The sequence below is a fragment of the Embiotoca jacksoni genome, unplaced genomic scaffold, assembly GCF_022577435.1.
Source record: "Embiotoca jacksoni isolate LCO1_2020_lvr unplaced genomic scaffold, fEmbJac1.0.p SCAF_24, whole genome shotgun sequence".
NCBI lineage: Eukaryota > Metazoa > Chordata > Actinopteri > Embiotocidae > Embiotoca > Embiotoca jacksoni.
In genome coordinates, this window is record NW_027185375.1 from 7,861,027 (window position 1) to 7,879,026 (window position 18,000).

Consider the following 18,000-nt stretch of genomic DNA (forward strand, 5'->3'; position numbering starts at 1 on the left):
ACCCGTGTTAGTTATGTGATTGGTCGGGTGACTTGCAGTATCTTCGCCCTCATTGGATAACCCAAGAGTATGTCCGGTCGCTGATTGGCTGGAATTACGGATCGTAGAGTCCGGCAAAGTGTCGAAGTGAAGAAGACTGAAAGGCGAAGAGGAAGCACTTTAAAAAAAAAAAAAAAAAAAATGGGAATATAGGAAATCATACTTCAACTTTCTTCCGCTGAACAAAAGGGACGAGGTAAGCCGTCTTTTAAATGGTTGCTGTCACGTGCAAGCTGAGGTTTGTTTGTTTGTTTGTTTACAAAACAGCATCGCCCGCTTTGCACAGACGTTACGCGTTATAATCCGTGCGGGCAAACAGGGAGACGGGGTCAGTGTGAAAGCTACTCTGGATTATATTGTTGTTGTTGTTTTTTGTTTAAATATAGCGGTGAATAAAAGTGGTCGGGACGGTGTCGCCGTGTGGGACTTCAGTTGTTCGCTATGGTTGCACTTGACTTCACAAGTGTGTCGCTTATTTGAAAGAGAAAACCGCGACGACGAGTCTCGGTTTAAGTTTCGGCAGCAGGGTTGGAAAGTAAACGGTTGTAAAAAAAAAAAAAACGTAATAAAAAAAATTAAAAAAAAAACGTGCTTCAGACTGATTTCCGGTCTTTTTTTTTATTTTAAGTCTAAATAAACGCCGTCGCCCTCGCAACGTTTTATCATTTCACTTTATGACATCACGGAAGCTTCCAGAAGTCAAGTTGGGCAGATTTTGGGGGGGGACGCGACTTCCGGTACGAAAATAAAATTAAAAAAACAAAACGAAAGCGGTAATAACAGATGAATCCAAATGGTAGAAGACGTTTTAAGGTGATGTTTGATATCACAACAATTTCATTAAACGCGTTTGTAGTGCAGTTTAAGGAAAATAATTTAGTCCCCCCCCCCCCCCCTCCCCCCCCCACTTTGTTATATTCAGCATTTCGTGAAGCCAAACCGGGGGACTTCCGGTGCCGTGCTGTGTTTTTGCAGCTCGCTTTACAGATTATTGAAGCCACACGGTGACTTGTGTCCCACGATCCCAGTCTGCCATTCAATCCCATTCTGCTGGTTCTGCAGAATAAGGTGTACTCTACTTTACTGTGAACCACGGCGGGTGTCTGCTCTACCCGAAGTGTCACGTGTTTTATTCCGTGTCCGCTTTTTGTGTTTTGTTTTTTTAAAGTGATACTTTTTTTTTTTTTTAGAAAGTAAAAATAATAAAGTATAACATCTAGGATAACAAAGCGCTTCACAGTATTACAATTATGAAAAATGAAGACGGTAACCATCATTAAAAAAAATGTGAGCACATTAGAAAACAGTTAAAAAAATATATATATATACATATCAAACATAAACAACTTAAAACCCTTAAAACCACAAATACTAGGCAGCATGAGGCGAGAATAAGCCCAGTCTTTTTTTTTTTTTAAAAAAGGAGCCAACAGGGACCGCATCAAACATCTATAGGAGGAGCGTCCCGCAGTGTTTGACCCGCAACTTCAAAAGGTACGACCGTGTTTTTAGTCGAGCCCGAGGGACGCCCAGTCGCCTGCAGGTGAAGTAAGGACGGAGCTGGTCGCCGACGTGCACAGCTGCCCGACCACGCGGGGCTCTGCGCTGTACGGTGAGGAGAGGGAACCGTGGGCCGAATCCTGAAGTTGATGGGATGCCAGTGTGGAGACGGCATGCTGACTTGCAGCAGCAGCAGCAGCAGCAGCGCTCGGGACCATTTGCAGACGCTCCAGGGAGGATTTGCTGAGGCAGATGAAAAGAGAATTGCAGTAGTCTGGCCGGGACGATATAAAAGAGTGTATTGATCTTTCGCTGCTCGAGGTGCGATACAACGGACGAGCTTGGCACCGTTCCCGAAATGAAAGGACGTGTACGGGTCGGGTGTTTTACGTTTCCTCGCCTGGTCAAATATGACACCTCTGTTTCTGAGACCGGACTGAACGGTCGAAGCGACAGTGTAGCAGCTTTGGTAGCGACACTGTCTGATGCAATAATGGTAATGTGTTTTGTTCAGCGGTGAATGCATATAAAGTTTCCTATTTGAATAGTATTATAGCTGTGATATTAAACATATTATTTTGAAACTCACAAAATAGGATCGGGTGATATTGATCAAATTGTCTTAACTCAATGTCATTTTATGACAATATCAATATGGTGATGTAATAAATGTTCTTGGGGAGAAAAAAAAAACTTGAGAATGTGTTTGTGGATGAACAGAAACAGGACGGGAGCGCTGACTTCAGCTTATCAAGTGATTCGAATTCTTCACATCAAGATACTCCTCCAACACGTTGACGCAAAAAAAAAAAAAAACATACGAAAATGTTGTAATCGTGCGAAACGTGGTTCGCATGTTTAGTGATCCAAAACAAACAGTCCCTTGATTTGCTGACGTCCAGCGTCTGGTGATATTGTACTTTGTGTCTCCAGCCTGCCATGCCCGCCCAACCCCCCGTGAGGGAGCCGGAGGAGGAGATGGAGGCAGAGGGAGAGTCGCAGCTCCCCGAGGCCAACGGAGAGGTGGAGGAGCTGAGAGAGAATGAAGGAAGAGGAGGAGGCGGAGGAGGAGGAGGTGGAGGTGGGGCAGGCGAGGAGACCATGGAGGAAAGTACGGAGGAGAGGGAGAGCGACTTGGAAGACAGCGAAGAGGAAGAAGAGGAGGAGGAGGAGGAGGAGGAGGAAGAGGAGGAGAGTTCAGGTGGAAAAATCAGCCCAAGTGCTCTGCCTTGTTCGCCGATTGTATAAAAGCAAAGGAGAGATCAGGACGCAGTCGGTAACCGGTTGGTTTTATTTCTCCGCTCCGTGCAGAGATGGACGACGAAGACTGTGAGCGGAGGAGGGGGGAGTGTCTCGATGAGATGTTGGACCTGGAGAAACAATTTCAGGATCTGAAAGAGAAGTACCTTGAAGCTACACGCCGCGTCTTTCAGAAGTCTTAATAGATGTAAAAAAAAAAAAAAAAAAATTTTTAAAAGAGAAGGGAAGTCTGACTGCAGCGTGTGATTGCAGGTTGTTCCGGGAGCGCCTCAACCAGGTGAAGGTGAAGCTGGACGAGGTGCTGACGGGGAAGGCTGGCGAGTACAGAGAGCCGCTGGCCGCTCTGCAGAACAGCATGCAGATACGAACACAAGTGGCCGGTGAGGAAAACACACGGCGCTTAAGAGAGAGGAAGGGAACGGTTCACGTTTTTAGAAACCTTTTCTACAGGCGGGCGCTGCATCTCAACAACAACACAACTCTTAATACAAAGCCTCATAGTACACTACATTGTGTTATGCAGTTGAAAATATTATAGGCATGTCATCTGAAAAAAAAACAAGTTCATCTCATGGAACCTGTTGACTTTTTCAGGAAAACTGAACAAGCAAACATTTGATCCTCTTTGAAACAGTGGCTGCAGATAAATACGATATACTCAAAACAGATGACACTTAAAATGGTCATTTTCATAATTTAGATAAATAAAAAAAACAACAGACTGCAGTTGTGACGTCCTGCGTCTTTCTGGTCGGGCTACTTTCATGCTGATATCACCTCGTCTGAACGACGGCACAAGGAAATCGCAGCCGGGTTTTGCTCCAAATTGCTGCAGTGCTGGACTCGTGCTAAAATTTCACCTCTGCTACTGATATTCAGCAGCTGCACATTTGTTTAAATGCGGTTGTTTTTTTTAAAATGACTATTAAAAATAATGATTATGTTTTGGGTCATATTTATGCCTTTGTATGACAGCAAGAGTGGCGGTTGACAGGAAATGTTGGGAAAGAGAGAAGGGGAATGACGCGCAGTAAACGTCCGCTCGGTCTGGGGATACGCGCCCTGACCAGTCTGCTGTAAACCACCTCGCTCCGTATCCTGCATGCGATTCTTGACGGCGAGTTAAATGACAGAAATTTGCTGGGCGATGCACTTGTCGTGATGTGACTCCTCTCGCCACCGGGTGGAGCCGTTTACCCAGCTTGCACCTCTCCGGTGGGATGACGGACACGTCTGGACGTTTGTGCAGCCTTAACAATGTATTATAAATGACACGGGTCAGGACAGGAGTTATGCTAAAATTGCTAGAAGTTGGCGAGTACTAAAGTGCTGTCCTGCTGTGTTTTCTAGGGAGACGTACGTCGTAGGTGCAGATGAGCGCGTTTCGGTCGGCGCACTCCTGACACACGAGTGGCCTTTAAAAAGGCCGAGACTTAACGATACAGTGGAATAAAAACACGCCAGGTGCTGTGAGCAAACATTGTGCACTTCATGCTTGTAATTAATAATGAACGTGGTCTCCGGTCGGCGTTTGGACACAATTAAGGAGGTCGTGGGACGTCGTAAAGCCCCACGTCGCTTCTGAAAGTAAAGTCTGTCTGTCTGTCTTGTCTCCGTCTGCAGGAGTGTACAGAGAGCTGTGTCTGCAGGTGATCAAGCACAAGCACGAATGTGAAGTACAAGGAGCGAGGCAGCACCTGGAGGTGATATAAAACACACACTTAAACCAGCGTCGCCCCACAAAATGGCACCCAATCTAACGGACTTGCGTTTGCGCGGCTGCGCGTGCTGCAGAGTGAGCGGACGTTACTGCTTGACGCCATGAAGACGGAGCTGCTGGAAAAGATCAGGAGGCTGGAGGAGGACAGACAGAATATAGACCTCACCTCGGGTAAATCACTGACCACTGGCACTATGAGGGAGGGGGCTGGGGCACATCATTTGAAAGAGAGACGCACGGCAGCGCACGGGTTGTTGTTGTTTTTTTTTAACCGAGATTAGATGGTCTGTTGTTTCTGCTTCCAGAGTGGAGCGATGAGATTAGAGGCAAGAAGTGTAAAAGAAAGAACCTGCTGGGGCGCTCCGAGAGAAAGAAGAAAGTCGCTCTGGTTTCAGGTAAAAAAAATATATAAAAATACGCCGAGCGGTAGTTCGGTCACGCGTCGAGCTTCCCGTCTCCGTTTCGTTGATGTTAATCCGACAGACATGCTTCCGCGAAGGTAATTCGCGTTGTGACTAACAAAGCAATATGTTGAGCTGATTTGATAACCGACTCTGTGCCGCAGGTCCTTTTATCGTCTACATGCTGAGAGACATCGACATCCTTGAAGACTGGACCGCTATTAAGAAGGTAGCACCTGCGTTTCTGTTTTATTCTGCAAATTTCTCCAGTTTGAGAAGACTTTGCTTTAAAGATATCTGCAGCAAATATAGTCCCGTCATCATTTTCTGTGTGTTTTCCAGGCCAAAGCGGCTCTGACACCTCTAAAAAAGAAAGTTGAAAGTAGGTCCACTTCTCGCCGAAAGTGTAAACACAGCATACTGCCGGGGTTCGTCTCCAACTTGTCTCCTTTTTTGTCTTCCAGAGCGGTGATAAGAGGAGTATCCTGGCAGCAAAGACACCAAACTCAACACGCACTCACATTCCCGGCTTCTCCCTCTAAAACCCGGCAGACTGTCGAGTTGTTTTTTTCCCTTCGCCTTTGACCCCCCCCCCCCAAACCGCCAACCACCCCACTGCTTGTTTGTTATCTATTACTATTTAAAATAAATTCTTAATGATATGACAACCATGTATTTATAGAATGATTTATAATGCTGATTAAAATTTTAATCTTTTATGACACAAGTGTTTTGTCTGCGCCTTTCTTGAATCACTGAAACATACTGACCTGTCTGTAATATAAACCAGACACTTTGTTTGATCACTGTGTCTGACTTTAAGGCAGTAGCCAAGAAATAAGTTGACCGAGAACCCCAGACGTCTGTTGTGAACACAAGCGCTGCACAAACAGCAGGTCCTCCGTGGTGTTTTGTTTCTACTCCATGTTTACTGGGATTTATTTATTTATTTTATTTGTGTGTGTGTGTGTGTGGCTCCAGGCACAATATCACAATCCATTTCGTATACGACGGTTTCCCTCCGGTGTGAATTGTCTGCTGGTGAACTGGTGAAGATAGCGGGAAGTACTTCTCACGAAGGCTGCAGATTTCAGGTTCTTCTTTGGATGCGGTTTGCTGTTTGAAAGCCTCTCTCACTGCTACGGTTTGTGATGGACGGCGACTCTCCAGCTGAGGCTGGGTAAAGCTGGCTGTGGCTGCAGTGGTAGGGTTTCGTGCAGCAATAATAATATTTTTTTTTTTTAAAAGGGCCTTTTAAGGGTGTGGAAACACTGATGCACACTCAGGCTGCGGTCTTCCAAGAAGCAACTCTGACAAAAAAAAAAAAAAAAAAAAGTACGCTAATGAAGTAAGAAACATTTGATGAACCCAGTTTCTCTTCACAGCAAAACACAACATTTAAATTGAGCCACCGGAACATAAAACAAAAACAAGAGACAATCTGCTTCACCTACTTGATCTCACCAAGTCATTCACTAACTCAACAACAATATAAAAAAAACCACAACAGATTGCAAAAGCCACACAAAACAAAAAGACCAAAACAAAAAGCCCCCCCCCCCACCCCCCAGCGCACATCAATGACGCAATCGAGTGATTTATTATTAATCTGTTAATCCTCAACCTACACACTTGTGTCTTATGTTCACAAGTCCTCTGTGAAAACGTGAGTTGTGTTGCTGGTGTGCAGCTGTGCCTCATTATTTTGACGCTCCAGCACCAAGATTTAGTCAAGTAGCCGACAGCAGGTGTCAGTCTTGAACATTTAACTTAGACTTGATTTGAAATATGTTGCTTGATTTGTTTAACTTTGATTTTTTTTTTTTTTTTTGCAAGTTTATCAGCAAGTGCTGTTTATGCGTTTCAAGGCGCACGAGAGGGGGCGGGGGGGGTTTGCAAGCAGTCCACACACGTGAACACGTGTTTTTAAATTTATATCCAGTCACGTGTGCACACAATTTAAAACGGCTATTACAAAGTGTAGTTTTTGCACATACCTCTCTCTGTGTGTGTTTTTTTTTTCTCCCACGTCGCATAAATATCCAGTTTCTTGCGATAATACGCAGCGCACGACTCCCAGCTGGGGGGGGGGGGGGGGGACAAACTTCAGCGCCAAAGCGCTCAAATAAACCTTTTGCCCTTCCGGGGTCAAACACCTTTGTCGACAACAGCGACCTCTATACCCCTTTATGCACAAAGCGTTGTAAATGAGAACAGCGACCCCCGGTGTACACACGGGGAATAACAACTGCGTTGTGGTATTTGGCTCCTACAGCGGCCGCCCGTAGATTTGTCTCCCACATCTAAAAGGTAAAAAGTGAGGGGTGTTCGGTATGGTTGCAATCTGCAACTTCTTCTTTTTTCTTTTTTAAACTTTCAATTAAAACACGATTTAATTTGGAGTTGGGAAGAATGCCACGTCACAGCCACGGACTAAATCTGATCTTTTGTTTTGTTTCAAGAATTACTTCTCAGAGAGAAAAGAGCACCCGTGGATTAAGAAGCAGTCCTCTTATCGCACAGATAAATCTCCCGCTCGGTCACCTTCAGACTCGGCACTATTTTTAACAACTAAAACCTCACATACACCCGATACGGTAGGGCTTACCTCAAGAGAAAGGAAAAAAAAAAACAAGTCAGATCACCGGCGGGCATGAGGAGACATGACTGAGTTTGGAAAGGGTTTATTTGAATGTTGGAAATAGGAGGAATGTGCGTATAGACATGTTAACGTTTGACATAGCAGCAAATGCCAAGAGGAACAAGACAGAGTTGAGGATGTTGATAAAGTCCCCCCCCCCCCCATCTTTCACCTCCTGGATAAATGACACACACCACAGAGATTTCCTTTTTCTTTGGCTTCTTACTTGTCTCAGCAAAATCATTTCGAGGTCAATTATCTAGTCTAACCAATATTCTGTCCTGAACTTCATTCTTGGATGTGTTAAGGGTGACGGCAGTTTTTCAAGTGACCGTTTTTCAAAACCAAATTGTATCTCATTTCTTCATTTAGTTTTTATACACTCTCCTCATCGTTCCCCTCCTTCCTTTCTGGTTTTTTTTTTATTTTATTTTTTTTAATTTAATCTTCTTTTCCTCCCCTCACCCACTTCCCGAAATCTCTAAAGATCAAACCCTCCTCCTCCTCCTCCTCCTCTCCTTTGTCTTGGGTGCCAATCAAGCAGTTTGACCGGGGAGCTGCATCGCAGTTCACGACACCGGCATCTTCCTCACCCCCTCACAGCTGCTTGCTAAGTTTACGGGCCTGCCTCTCCCGGGCCTCGAAGGCGGCCTTGGTGTCCAGGAGCTCGTCCAGCTGCCGGCGGATTCGGGCCATGTCGAGCTGGGCGGTCTCACACTGCTCCCTCAGGGCGGACGACTCCACCCTCAGCTGCGTGCCGGCCACGGAGAGCTGCTCGCTGCGCTCGCGGCACTGCAACTGCATCCTCCTGGCGTCGTTGAGGAGGGACTCCACGCTCACCGCCACCGAGTCACACTGGTCACTTGACAGGTCCTGGACAGAGATGACGGAGGGGCGGACGGACGGAGGTCAGAGGTCAAAGCTGAACGGGACACCGAAGCAGACAGATGATTGAAATAGAGCTTTGACCCTTTAATGTTCTGCTCCACCATTTGGTGGAGCGCATTTTGAGTCCCCCATAATCTTATTAAAATACGTGTTGAATTTCACCGAACTGATCCATCGCTACCTGCCGCTGTAAACACGTCTCCGAATACTGCGCCTTTTGAGTGTCCGGGTATCCCTTACCAGAAGTCAGCAACAAAATAGGTCCTCCAGAAATGAGAATGGTGTTTGGAGGAAATTGAATCAAATCACAGTGTCCCAAGAATTTTCTAAACACATGCGCCACCAAACGGTTGGTTTGTCTCTCGATGGTAAAAGCAGTGAAGCGTGGCACATGTAATTAAAAGTAAGTATTTACTCCACAATAAAAAAAAAAGCTTCTGGTTATTCATTATTGTTAAGATATTATATATATATTTTTATTCCAGTATACATATGCTGAAATAATTTGATGAGCGTTGATATTATGCTGTCAAAAAAAAATTGAACAGTTGAACTGTCATTTTGGGGGAAAATAATGATGCTATGATAATAAAGGTAAAACAAAATGTATGAGATGAAAAGGCGTTCACTGTTCTGAATATATTCAGTTATTCGATTGTTTTATTTAATCAAAAGTGGAAAAAAAAATGGAATTGGCATGATTTGTCAAGTGCTGCAGTTATGGTAAAAACCCAGAATAAATATTTGTCATGTGTGACAAACCGACATATACTGGTATACTAACATACTGCCAGCCTTGCAGCAGCACATGCATTTTGTTTTCCTTTTTGTTTTTTAGATAACGTCAGAAATCAAAACTAAAGTGGAATCGACTGCACAGAACCACGTTTGCTGTTGCACAAACACACAGAAGAGCAAGTCTGAGTTAAAGAGCATAAAAACCTTTCATCATAAAGTGACTTCTCAATGCCAATTTTTCAAAACATGTGGGGTCTGTTAAAAAAACAACAACCAAAAAAACCCCAAAAAACGTTGATTGTTGTCATTATTGCCACAATAGAACTAAAAACTACAAAGACAATTATTTTTATTTTTTTTCAATCGCTTTGTTCTTGACGAGGACAATAAAAGGTTAAAATATCCCAGCTGAAGAGCTCTTTTGTGATTCAAATGCGTTCTCTGCAGCGTCTGTCTGATTTGGCGGCGGACCGGAGCCCTCCTGCCAAAAACAGCAGATAAAAGTGAATCAATAGCTGACCGTCAGAAGTGCAGCGCAGATCAACAGGTTTAAAAACAGAACATCTGATCTGCGGAGAGTGAAGTAGCTTAAAGGGGCTTTTCATGGCTTAGCTCGGTCTACAGTGTCCGCCGCTTCTCTTTTTATCCTCAACACCAGCCGGTCTCTCCGCGTTTCTTTACACGCCGATTTATACCCATACTTCTTCTTCTCCCCCCCCCCCCCACACTTCTAATCAGCAGTCACAGAGTGACAGCCGAGCGACACGCGACGACGTCTCACTCGCCTCCATCGTCAAACTGATCTCGAGCCGCGCGGTCGTCTTCCGAGAGTCGAGTTGAGAGCAGCGCTGGAGGTTCTCCGGAGCGAACCCTCTGTCCCCGTCCCCCCACCGTCTGTCTGCTGCTGTCCTGTGTACAAAAAAAAAAAAAAAAGACAAACAAGAGACGGTAACTCCAAGGGAGGAGTCCACCTTCAGGTGTAGATGGTGAAAAAAAAAAAATAAAAAGACGGTTAGAGGTTTTACTTACAGGACCGGCGAAGTGTTTTTCTTCCTTTAAAATGTCCAAAAACGATTCCGGCGTTCCCTTCAGTTCTTCCCCACCGGTGTCGCGTCTCTTCCTTCCGTTTCTCTCCTCGGCGACAGTTATCTTCTTCCTCGGGGCTCAAAGTGAGGTCAAGTAATCCGCGGAGATTAAGTCAGTCAAGGGACGGGAGAAGGACTATTTTAATCCGTCGGGTCACCGGATGGGGAACGAGTGTCGCTTGAAGTCACGTTCTATGAATAGATCTTTTTCGCGGCTGATGTTCTGGATTGGGTTCAGCAGGAAAACTGCGATTCGTGACGCGAAAAGCATCCGCATCCCATTTAGGCGAGACGGCTGAAGGATCCTGAAACTGTGCCGTCTTCCTCACCGTCACGGTTTACTGGGACATTCAATGGAAGAGGTCCATTGTTGGCTTTTCCTGCTGAAACGGGTGAAAATGTTAAAAACGTCGGCTGTGGAAAAAGACGTTTGCCGATTTATTTATGATTATTATTATTATTATTATTACTTGGGCCAAGTTTTAACCAACGATTGTTCTGAACAACAACGGTCTGAAAGGATTTTCAGCTTGGCGTCGAGAATGATGTTCTCAAGTGTGGTGAGACTAAGTGGTTCAATAACCAGTAAACACGACGGACAGTGTTCTTCCTAATGGCCCCGTCTGGTCTCTTTGGGATGCTGTTCTGGTTTGAATCATCGTTGCTCATGACTTGCATGGGGATGAAGACACTTGATTTTACAGGATGAAGAATAAAGACAAAACAGGATTTTTTTTTTCATCGTAATCGTTAGCCGTAAAAATTGACCCGATGGACCGTGGCTTTATTAAAAATGAAAAAAATTAAAGTATGCAGCATTACACAACATACACCTTTCTGCAAATAGCTATGAAAACGGCACTTTTGTAAGGATTTAAAATTGAAAAAGAAAAAAAAAAAAAAAGTTATAAATGTATATCTGGTACAAATGAGACAGTCAGCAGGGGGAGACATTGTTCAACATTTGTTTGTCCGTTCCCTCTTATAGACAGGAGCATGCACAGTGTGTGTCTGGTAACAGCACCACTAACCAAAGTGGTTGATGTCTCTACGTTCAGCCTTTTAAGGTATGGGAGGAGGAAGGCGTCCCAAAACACAGGAGCTGTGTCTGATAAACACCTCTGACTGGACGCCATATTAGAGAAGGTCGTGGTGGACAATTCGTCGTTTGTTATCGCTGTTGTGAACACCAGAGATCGAATGACAAATCTTTCAAGACAAAATGAAAAAACAAAACAAAAAAAAACCCAACAGCTTCAAAGTGAAATAAAATAATTCATCATAAATACAGAATAAAGACATCCCTCTGAATCCCGCTGAATCTGAAGAGACCTCCGTCTTTTCAGCAGGTTTACAAAATATGACTCTTGAGATGCTGAGGCCTGTTTAGTTTCTGACATTTCAAAAATAATGAAGTTAATAATTTGTAAAATGAGTGAGAAGGAAAAGACTGTGCATCGGTTGAAATCCACACTGAATGCCTGCAGTACACACGCTCCCGTTTGTTGGTCGTGTAAACAAGCAGAGGCGCGCTGCGATTGAACAGATCCGCAGTTCTGTGTGATCTGCAGTTACATGCGAGATGGCTTCGGTAGGCGAGAAGTGGGAAATGTGGGAAACGGGTAAATGCACATGTCAGACTCTGCTCCGTGGATTACACGGCGGGCGTGTCGGGACGCGAGCGGACAAGACGCCCAGACGTTCCGCGAGTCGTTGGTTTTATCGAGCACCGTCCAGCCGACGAGGTGGCCGAGTGGTTAAGGCGATGGACTGCTAATCCATTGTGCTCTGCACGCGTGGGTTCGAATCCCATCCTCGTCGGTGCTCAATCCTATTGCGTCTGTGCTGAAGGCGAATCTGATTAAATTCCACGCGCCGCAACCGCTCTCATACGTTACATCAAAAAAAACACAAAAAAAACCAGCTCACTTCAATACCTGGAGCTCGAGTCGGTGTACGCTACAGAAGCATTTACCCCTTTTCCACATTCACTCCCACGCAATCGCGTCGCGTATGTGCATCTGCAACCCCCCCCCCCCCCTCCCGCTCTCACTGCAGCCTCGCGGGTCGGTTGAAAAACGGCTCCGTTTCTGCGGCCGTCACCCCCGGGTCGCCGAAGAGCCCTCCGGCCGGCCCGCCGACGATCACCTTCGATCCCGAACTCTGACGCCGCTGCACAAACACCAGAACCCCGATGATGAGCCAGAAGAAGAAGTTGACCCACACCGACATCTGCGGGGAGGAGTCAGGGGGGAGAGTGCGCCGTTACATTTGAACCGACTTTCCCCGGCTAAATAAAGCTTTACAGCTGCCGCTGCTGCGTAAGGAAACTCTGAAATGAAGAATTAACAGTGAGGCTGGCTGAATGAGCTACGCCACAGATCAGATGGTTCCTGACGTGAATGTTCCTTCCGTGTGTCTGCGATCAGAGTAAATTTGCGACGTCCCGCTTACATGACAGGAATGAATCTGGGACCAAACCAATCATTCTTCTACGTGATACCGGAAGGAACAAGTCCAATGACTGAAATGAAATACTGACCTCAGCTTTTTGTAGACTGTTGAAGAACCGTCCTCCTTTAAGAGGGCTGGCCCACTGTTTAGTTTGGGCCTCGTCACATCTGAACAGACGGAAACAAACAAGACTTTATTTCAGACAGTTGATAGAAAACAGAAAAGATTGCGTTTCATGTAATCTTCCGTGTCAAACAGGCGATTTCTAAGCCGCCAAAGTTCCTTTAAAGCCGTCATAAAAAAAAAAAATACTCTTTCCATCCATTTTGACTCCGGATTTATAAAACGGGCGACAAATTTGTTAACTTGAAATGGCGTTTAAGTGTTCATCGAGTCGCTGAACTAAAAAGCAACCGAAGCCGATTTGCTCAGAGGATGAACAATGGCGCGCTGCAGCTACTGTATATAAATAACATGAAGGTTAGCGGAGCTCCGAACAAGCAATTAAAAGCCAACAACCTCACACGAGTCTGCGTTTAAGTGGCGACCCTTTCAGAGCGTTACAAAGTAGGCCGAGTCATTTCTAAATGAAAAAAAACTGCAGTTGTTTCAGTTTTTTTTTTTTTTTAGCTTCCACAGAGCTGATGACATTTTTTTGTTTTGCAAAAGAAAGGGACAGCTTCCAAACAGGCCGCGGCAGTCACGGGATGAGCGGAACGTGAATGCGGGAACGAAATGACATTTCATGCATCTGCATTCATATTGATGCTACGACTAAAAGGGGAGGTATTTCTAATAGTGATAAATGAGGCTGGCGGAAAAGAGATGAAAACAAGATTTGCGTAGCCAAGACACACAAACAAGGAGAAATCAAGAGGGCAGGGAAACACAAAGTGCAGCTCACTGGGTTTCAAATGTTGTTTTTAGTTTCATTTGTGAAAGGTTTTGGTTCTGTGTGGGCACGTCTGTGCATGTGCTTGTTTGTGTTTGTGTGTGTGTGTGTGTGTGTGTGTGTGTGTGTGTGTGCGTGCGTGCCACCTGGTGATGTTGGGAACGCTTCCTATGACCGAGTTGCAGAGCGAGTCGCGTCCGATCTTCAACACGCAGCCCGAGATGAGCAGGAAGAACAGGAAGACGCCACACACGGCCACGATCAGGTTCATCCACAGGCGCTCCCTGTGGGGGGGTGGAGGGGGGGGGGGGGGCAGAAAACAAAAACGGAGAGAGAGCGCGCAGGAACGACGATGAGCCGTTGCGAAACAAAAAGGACTTTTATCGTTGTCCGCCGAGCGTCCCCCGACGCCGTTTCGCACCGAAGGAGAACGCCGGCACAACCGCTCGCGTGAAATATATTGCTGCAAGTTCAGCTTCCTCTTTTCTTTAGTTCTCGCTTTAATTGTGCCATTTTTTTGTTTTGTTTTACAACAGTTATGATTCACAACTCTTTCAGACAGGTCTATTTAGAAAGCTCGAGAGCCCGAATGTTATTCGCACCTGCACGTAACATCTCACACAAAAGGAAAAACGGTTATATTTCCCTTTAAATAAGGTACAATACGTCTGAGCGCCGTTCACGCGGGCTCATGTCATGTAGGCATTAATAAGTACGACACTATTTGAACGCAGCATTAGTTCATGTTTGCTCAGTTAGTCGTTTGTTGACGCGCGCTTGTTAGAAATAGCTGCGCGGCTATTTAAGAAGCCTTAATATTTCCCCGTGTGTGTTCAAAATCTATCCCCGAATCCAAAAGTCAGCCAAATCCTGGTTTGACCTTCTGCCGGCTGCGTAAAAGTTCGCTTTCAAGTAGCCATTAAATAGTTAAGTTCAAGATTAATCATTAATCAAAAGTTAGCGGACGAGCGTGGACAACCTCAGTCCAGCTGGAGGATAAACACGGCACAATTTGCTTTGGGGCTCAGTGGCTGTAAATAAACCGCAGCCGATTTTACAAGCGAGGACAATTCAATCATGACATAAAACACCCCCCCAACCCCCCACCCCCCACCCTGTAGAAAGACGGTCGGTCACCTTCTGATCTCCCCGTCGATGCAGAAAGTGTACGTCCAGTACAGAGACAGCGAGAAACACACCACGGCCACCGTGATGGATACGGCCGACACAAAATAACACAGCGACGACGCGCTGGACGACTGGACTCTGATGAGGTCCGACGTGGCATTGTAGCTGACGAGGCCGTACAACATACACACACCTCCGAAGTTACCCTGGGAGGGGGGGAAACAAACAAACAAAAAAGAGGGAGAAGAGCAACAGGTGAACTCGTTGTTCTTCTTATTTGAGACAGTTATTGTTTCGATTGCTGGTTGAATTTTTTTTTTTTTTTTGGTTACACCGTTTAACCTTGAACGGGGACATAAAGGTGACGGCGTGCACACGAACAAGCCCGTATAAACTGACTTCTATAAAAGAGGCGGGGGGGGGGGGGGAATAAATTGGGGCACGAGGAGCGTCTGGCTCACATGACGCGCGGCAGCATCTGGACACGAGATTCTCTTATTACGCGCGCGCGCTCGCGCCGCACGCGCGCCGCACGCGCTCATTCCCGGATTTGTTTTTGTGTTTTTTTTTTATCAGGACAAAGTCTCCAAATGAACGTTAAGTGTTCACGGCAGCGTTAGTCAACACGTTTACACTCGTTTGCGCTTATTACACCGAGTAAAGTCGATGGAGCGTTTGAAAAAGTAAAAAAAAAAAAAAAAGTATTCATCCGAAAACACATAAATACAATAAAATGGGACTTCAGCTCGGAAATGTAGCAGGAACTCGTCGGAGGGGGGGGGGGAGAAAAAAAAAAAGTGAAAGCACGCGTCTTCTTTTAAGCTCCTCGCGCTCCTGCTTTTGGCAAACACCCAGAAACATATGCGCGTGTGTCGAATAAAAAAAAAAAGGAAAAAACAAGCCATTTATAGACCAAATGGTAATTTTATGACACTGTCAATTAATTAATTCAAGGAAAATAAAAAGTTAAACTCGGTAGTAACAAAAGAACACCACAAATAAAGGAAAAAACCTGCTTTTTTTTCTGTCTTTGGGAAACTTTCTGAGACACGCGCACTAAAAAAAAATTTAAAAAAAAATTTAAAAAAAAAAAGTGAGTGTACCCGGAAGAGGATGGAGGTAAACAGTAGCGACGACGTTGGTGAAATAGTTTACTGAGTAAAGTCACCTGGACGATGGTGATGGACGCGGCGGTGACGATCCCGCAGACGAAACAGCTGGCGTACAGACCCAACTCCAGCAGCAGCAGCCCCGTTAACGCCATCATCCGACAGGCAGCTTCCCCCCCCCAAGTCCGGAGGGAGACCAGCTGAAAGGCAGCCGCAGTGAGACCAACAGCTTCCGACAGAGTCTTTCAAAATAAAAGGCTCACCGAAGAATCCCTGTGTCGCTTCGGTATTAGTTTTAACCGACGTGTGCTCGTGTGAAAATAATGAGCGTGAAGTGCGTGGTAAAAAAAAACAAAAAAAAAAACAAGGCAAATTTGTGTGTCACGTGCAGAGGGATAAATCAATTAAAAAAAAAAAAAAAAAAAAAGCACTCCGGTTAATTTTTCATGTTGAGAAGGATTTACGATTACCGCTAAGTGTTTGTGTGAAGCGCCGCCGAATTGAAGGTCAAGATTATAGTTTAACAGACATATCGTGGACAACTAAGTATCTGAAAATCCCTAAATTACTGTTGGAATAAGCAGCCTGTAATCCAAAAAATAAAAAATAAATAAATTTAAAAAAAGGAAAAACAACGCCACTGATTTTCTCCTCGTCTTAAATTGCAAACGCATCGTTTAACTTTCTGTAAAGCTGCAATTACTAAGACAGATTCCCGCGTTGTTAACTCACCTGCTTGTTCTTCCAGCGACGGGATAAGCGCCACGCCTATATTTTGAAGGTAAGAGTGATTGATTTCCGGTGATATTTTGCTATAAGAACTATAAACTTAATTAATTTTCATTCGGACAAAAAAAAAAGAAAAAAAAAGAAAGCGACAATCCCGCGTTCGAGATCCACGCGTGTGTCGTGCCAATGTCCACCGCTTCTTTGGAGCCCCGCCGCATATTTGAGCACATCTATACACAAAATGCGTGACACATCGTTTACCCGTCACACCGCGGGGTTGATCAACTTGTCATACGGGTGGATTTTCTCCGGACGCGGTCCGTAGTTTCAACTTGATGACCCAGAAAGATCAAGTGAAGGCTGCGGGAAGCAAGCAAGAGATCAGAGGGACGATAACGATCAATCCGCCATTACGCAACTCTGCTGACTTATTTTTTTTTGCACTCACTTTTGCACACTTGTTGTATCCTGCAGTAGCTTATTTATAGTTTTGATCACGATGTATCAGTTACGATCGTTTTAAAAGTACGTGTTTCGCCCCTAATGCAGGATCAGGTGGTTAGACTTAGTCAAAGGTTTGAGCTCCTGGAGGGTGAGGCATGTCATCCTGCAATTAGACTTTGCCTCTCTCTGTGCATGTGGGTGTGTGTTGCTGCTACTTCCTTTCCAGCATGCTTGATCAAACCTTGTGACATATGTCATCTGACCGTCAAATTTACCTCTGCACTATAAATCCATTCACTCCTTCCCGACACAGATCCACTGTTACATCATTCGTGTTTTAAAGGAAATCCCATCAGATTGCACTACATGAAACCTAAAGTTTTTGCTGTTGGAGTTTCCGTTTAGAAGTAATCAGCATTTTTTTTTGTGTGTTAGTATAATTCACACAGCTGGCTGTATGCAGTCTCTTGACTCTGTCAGACCACTGCAGACTCCTTTAGTTGTACTTGTGACACATAAAAGTGGTAAGTTTTACACAAATACTTTTTTTTTTTAAAGATATAAATGCAAATATATAAACACATTTGCGAAAGATAAGAGGCAGCTGTTTAGAGCATGTGCATGTGAACAAGAAGCTTGTAGCTGAGGGTGATAAACTGATAGATGGATAGAGGACTGAATGATTTAAAATGGAAATAAAGCTTAATTCTTAATTTAATACCTGGACAGATAATAACGGCGAGAACGTATTTTGTTGACTGGCCGAAATCTGACAAACCCTCAAATGTGTCTGTTAAAAACACACTCGGGTGCTGCTGAGTCCCCCATCCCCAAAAAAACCTGTCAGTACTTTGTGTTTCAAGGAGTGAAACTGATGCGCTCTTTTCAAATGTCTTACGATCCCAAGTGGCTCTCAAATGTGGACGCAGAAAGTCCCAAAAGAAGACACTTCAGGGACATTTATATTGAAAT

The 18,000-nt window shown here is 44.9% G+C and overlaps 2 protein-coding genes and 1 non-coding gene across 4 annotated transcripts; 2 read left to right on the forward strand and 1 right to left on the reverse strand.

The window, feature by feature from the left end:
* Positions 1 to 94: 94 nt before the first annotated feature.
* Positions 95 to 5,647, forward strand: brms1 (BRMS1 transcriptional repressor and anoikis regulator). 2 transcript variants are annotated; one of them, XM_069159283.1, is made up of 11 exons: positions 95 to 235; positions 1,463 to 1,533; positions 2,473 to 2,740; positions 2,851 to 2,941; positions 3,052 to 3,179; positions 4,423 to 4,502; positions 4,594 to 4,690; positions 4,825 to 4,914; positions 5,085 to 5,149; positions 5,263 to 5,302; positions 5,385 to 5,647. In XM_069159283.1, exons 3-11 carry the CDS (start codon positions 2,479 to 2,481, stop codon positions 5,390 to 5,392), a joined length of 861 nt encoding a protein of 286 aa, XP_069015384.1. In that variant the 5' UTR covers positions 95 to 235; positions 1,463 to 1,533; positions 2,473 to 2,478; the 3' UTR covers positions 5,393 to 5,647. The 2 variants fall into 2 exon arrangements, with proteins under 2 accessions (XP_069015384.1, XP_069015383.1); XM_069159282.1 differs by lacking the exon at positions 1,463 to 1,533.
* A 5,358-nt stretch (positions 5,648 to 11,005) lies between these two features.
* On the reverse strand, positions 11,006 to 16,055 carry tmem179ba (transmembrane protein 179Ba). The gene is made up of 5 exons (XM_069159285.1): positions 15,915 to 16,055; positions 14,756 to 14,952; positions 13,765 to 13,902; positions 12,815 to 12,893; positions 11,006 to 12,504 (listed from the first exon to the last, which is right to left on the reverse strand). The coding sequence occupies exons 1-5, from the start codon at positions 16,011 to 16,013 to the stop codon at positions 12,322 to 12,324; spliced, it is 696 nt and encodes a 231-aa protein (XP_069015386.1). The 5' UTR covers positions 16,014 to 16,055; the 3' UTR covers positions 11,006 to 12,321.
* On the forward strand, positions 12,012 to 12,093 carry trnas-gcu (transfer RNA serine (anticodon GCU)). The gene has a single exon. It is a non-coding gene; the product is annotated as a tRNA-Ser (tRNA).
* Positions 16,056 to 18,000: the final 1,945 nt, after the last annotated feature.